At 41.9% G+C, this 4,351-nt stretch overlaps 1 protein-coding gene across 1 annotated transcript; it reads right to left on the bottom strand.

The window, feature by feature from the left end:
- Positions 1-329: 329 nt before the first annotated feature.
- Positions 330-3,400, bottom strand: LOC112195352 (probable protein phosphatase 2C 23). Its single transcript, XM_024335764.2, has 4 exons — positions 1,661-3,400; positions 1,458-1,571; positions 784-1,048; positions 330-693 (listed from the first exon to the last, which is right to left on the bottom strand). The coding sequence occupies exons 1-4, from the start codon at positions 3,209-3,211 to the stop codon at positions 578-580; spliced, it is 2,046 nt and encodes a 681-aa protein (XP_024191532.1). The 5' UTR covers positions 3,212-3,400; the 3' UTR covers positions 330-577.
- Between the last annotated feature and the right edge of the window lie 951 nt (positions 3,401-4,351).

Raw genomic sequence — 4,351 nt, 5'->3', positions numbered from 1 at the left:
CTAATTAGGTTGAACTGAACAATTTATACATCAACTGCTCCATTTCCTAACATTACGATTCATTTTCTTCTAGTATGACTGTGTATGATGCTCCTTTACATCATAAAGTGAGAGTGAGCTCAGATTCTGAGGTTTGGATTTCCATGAAAACTCCATCCTATTATTTGTTTAACCACTCCGGTTTCTTTCCCTTGTCATGGTAGAGAGAAAAGAAGAGTTGGAGAAATCGTAGTCTGGACTTTGAGACATTTAAAGTCACGGTTTGCATGATGCTCATTACACTGCCACTGAACCAGTTTCGGGTTGGACATTGGTTATCGGTTTGTCACTCGTACAAGGGTTACTCATTTTGTATTACATTTTCGGACCAAACCAGGACACTTTGTTTAACGCCTTTCTGGCTTTCTGTTCTCCAAACCTTTACATGCTAATCAATCGGCAGCTATTTGCAGCGTAATGGGTATGTTACAAAGATAATGGGGGATAAAAGGTACAAATGAAGCAATGAATGTCAAAACTCAAAACCGGCCATCCAACCCTTCTCGTGGCTGTAATTTGTATTTGCAGTATGTATTATTCAAAGCGATGAACGCCATATTCTTCCCTCAAGTGAAATAATAAGAATGGAAATGTCATCATGGTACCGACGACGTTCGCCTTGTGGGATGTCAAGCAGTTCATGGAAGGCCAGTCCTGCAAACCCCAACATGCACATGAGTTAAATGTCCCATGAGAATAGTTACTGCATTCATCTTTCAGTTCTTGGTTATATATAGCACTTACCAGCTTTCTTTGCTGCTCTAAACAACACTTCTTCAATCAGATGTTGTGCAGGGTCACCATCAGGAAAGGAAGAGATGAACAACTCTACTTCGGAGACGGCTTCTTCATTGGTGAAGTACTGATAGAGTCCATCAGAGGACAATATTAAGAGTCTGTCTCTTGGTCTGAGTTTGTGGTGATACAGTGATGGTATACATGTAATGTAGGGGGCAGTCCCAACATAATTGAGTCTAAACATCTCTAGCAGTGCATCATTCCATTTTGGCTGCAAAAGAAAAGGTTGGATGTTAAGTTGAAAATGGCCACTCACACTTTTAAATATGAAGAAATTAGACCATGCAACCCAGAACCTCACTCCCACAAGCCCAGGGATGAGCGAGACTCGAACCAAAGAATCTCTTGTGCAAGGCTTTATTTTTCTAACATGAGATGACACTTCATGTTATCCCATTATTCACAAAAATAATGAACTTTTTATCTGATCTTAGTTCATCGATGGCTCAATTTCATTCTGAATTCAATGATACAGTACTAAAGCAGTAAAGCCTTGTGAAGAGGATCAATTGTTATTCATAAGGCATATATATGGGAGTAGTTGGCATTCATGTTTACTTTGTACTTGAAGCAAATCTTAAGGTTCCTCATTGTCCAACACAAGTTTAAACTAAAAGTACCTGTTTTAGAAAGCCGGCACCAAATGCCCGAGTGACCTTCAAATAACCCTTCACTCTCTTATTCATCACTGCAGTAGCATCATCTGGATGTTCATTCCTTATTCTTCGAACTTCCTGTTAATCAAATCAAAGTGACTTCCGTTAGTCTATTTCTCAAAAATTTAACCATCAAAACAGAGAACATAACGACAATGTCAAAATACCTCTTTCACACTTGTGCTGTGATCCATTGTCAGCTGAACCGAAGTCAAATTGTTTAAACTGTAAAGCTCATCAGCACTAGATGATCGACGTTCGCATAAAGCTTCCTCATTAATCCGTTCCAAGTTTCGCTTGATCTTGGGATCGGCTTTCTGAGCTAAAACCGCACGACTATCCCCAACATTCATCAGATAAACATCATCTCCCTTCATCAACATCACCAGCACACAAGACCCCATCAGAGCCAGCTCAGGATTTTCCGTAACCATCTTATCCGCAACATCCAAATAGGCCTCTTCAGTTTTTCTTAATGCCTCCGAAAGAGCCTTGAGAACATCCGAGGGGTTCGCAGCTGCCACACCATTTGACACCTTAAGCTTCAAGTTCTCCTTAGTTAACCTATCAAGCTCTGGCCTTTCTCTATCCCATTCACACTTCCATCTCCTCTGACTCTCCTCCCACTTATTATCCATCTCATTACTTTCATTCCTCAAATGCCTGCTCTGTTTTCTATTTGACAACACATTCTCCACTGTACAATTCTCCTTATCAACTCCATCAATGCAGCCAACCTCACTAAAAGAACACGAAACCACATTCGACTCCGATGATTTCAAATCCATGGATTCGATTTCCAACATGTCACTCCACAGCAATCCCTTGAGCTCCTCATGCACAGCAGAGTAAAGATTAGACAACAAATAATCAGGAGCATCAGGGCCATTAAACCCATCATAAATCCCCACGAACACCCAACCATGCTCATCAGAAACCACAACATGAACTCGATCCTCACCCGCCTTCCCTTGAGCCCACTGAAGATTCTGACTTTCCATTGAGAAATCCCCAATCCCATTCTCATTTCCACTCAAACTCGCATGGCTGCTCAAGTTAGTACTACTCGGATTCAACTCCTCGCCGATTTTCTCCGACTCCGTTTCTTTCGGCGTCACAGCCGACTTGTGCCGCCGATTCATACTCTTCGAAATCGCTCTTCTTATCATCCTCATCAAATTCCTTCTCTTGGGCTTTTTCTCAAGCCCAAAAGAGAGGCTTCTCTCCATCTTCTCGGACTGCTTCTCAATCGGACCCGAACACACCAACCGGTCAATCGGACCGGACATGAACCCCCGCTCGATCGGACCGGACAAGAAGCCTCTTTCAGCAGGACCGGACCCCGGAAGTCCCGGGTTCCGAGGAACCGGCTGCAGAGGAATCGAAGCGAACGAAGTAGAGCTCTCAAACCTAGCAGCACGATCGAGACCACCGGAGCTGTCGGGGTAGAGATCATATAGTGTAGTAGACGGCGGCGTGAACGTGTTGGCGCTGACGGAGGCGCCGGAGATTGACCGGAACGTGGTGGTAGCCGGGTTGGGGAACTCCTCAGAGGAAGCCTCAAACGAGGTCGTGGGGGAGATTATTTCTGGGCGGCGAATGTAGTAGAAGGAGTGGCCGAGACCCTCGTCGGGGGAGACGACGTCGACGTCGTGGCGCCTGGAGACATCGCCGGCGACAGAGCAGCAGTGAGAGACCTTTGCGATGGCGTTGCCCATTGGAAGAAATGAAAAAGGGAATAAAGGAATAGAAGAAGTGGGTTTGGTTTTTTAGGGAGAGTTGGAATGAGGAATAGGATTCGTGTTCCTCATGGGTGGGTTTGGAAGGAGAACCGGACAGAGGGAATGAAGGGGAAAGTCTGAGAGTCAAGAATGAAGGGGGTTTGTTTAATGGAGGGAGGGAGTTGACTTTCCGGGGGGGGCGCTTTGTTTGCTTACTACTTTTTTAAAATTGGGAATAATGCCTTTGGGGTTTTTTTGTTTTATTAGTTTAAAATGGGAGTTGACTTTATAAGACGGTTGGAGGGTACGGGGTAGTATCTTTCAGTAAAAAGCGTGTGGGGTTTAATAGTAAAAGATTTGGATATGATAAAAAAGTCAACAATCCAAAGTTGCAGTTTGGCTAGTGAAGTTCTTGCCGAGGTAACTAATCACTCAAGTGGTTGACATACTTCGTTGAAAAAGGTTTCCCTTCAACGGAAATTCTAGGTCCTAATGAAATTTTTGTTGATTAACACCGCAAAGCTCGCCTAACTATTACATACACAACTAGCTTGATAAGATATCCTCCAATTATTTTGATAAGAAATTATATGGATAACTATGCTCAATAAAAATATAAAATAAAAGATAACTCACGTTATCTCAAACTTAACTTTAGACTTAAGACAAAATAAGATAACTCAAGTTATCATATTTAATTAGTTGAGACAACTGATTCCGAGTTCTTTCCTCTGTATATAATTGTGTGTAGATAGATTAATACTTGGAAGATACAATCTTTCTTTAGTAGGCAAAGTGTAATGCTGATGTTATGCTCGTAATATTTTTACTTGTGAAAGGGGGTGAATTTGAAAATTGTGTTACTTAGCGTTGAGTATATATTTTGATGTATGTTAATACTATGACTTTTGCTAGTTATTATTATATATGATAAATCTATTATTCGTTTTCTTTTATGGTCAACTGAAAAACATGAACAAGTTCAATTTGAAAGCAGTATCAAAATCCTAGTCGCTACAACTTTCTCTCTGCAGCGAACTCTAGACCCCTAAACCCTAGTTGGTTCATCTCTTTCATTTTCTGATGGCTTCCATTAATGAGATGGTTGTCCAGCTTACTTCTTTCCTTACTTTGGCT

The sequence above is a fragment of the Rosa chinensis genome, chromosome 3, assembly GCF_002994745.2.
Source record: "Rosa chinensis cultivar Old Blush chromosome 3, RchiOBHm-V2, whole genome shotgun sequence".
Taxonomy (NCBI): Eukaryota; Viridiplantae; Streptophyta; class Magnoliopsida; order Rosales; family Rosaceae; genus Rosa; species Rosa chinensis.
The sequence above is the reverse complement of the archived record's forward strand: the minus strand, read 5'-3'. Positions and strand labels throughout refer to the sequence as shown.

Coding starts and splice junctions, on each gene's coding strand:
- LOC112195352 (XM_024335764.2), bottom strand. CDS start 3,211: ATGGGCAACGCCATCGCAAAGGTCTCTCACTGCTGCTCTGTCGCCGGC. Junction 1,572..1,660: donor ACAGCACAAGTGTGAAAGAG/GTATTTTGACAT, acceptor TTTGATTAACAG/GAAGTTCGAAGAATAAGGAA. Junction 1,049..1,457: donor GTGCCGGCTTTCTAAAACAG/GTACTTTTAGTT, acceptor TTTCTTTTGCAG/CCAAAATGGAATGATGCACT.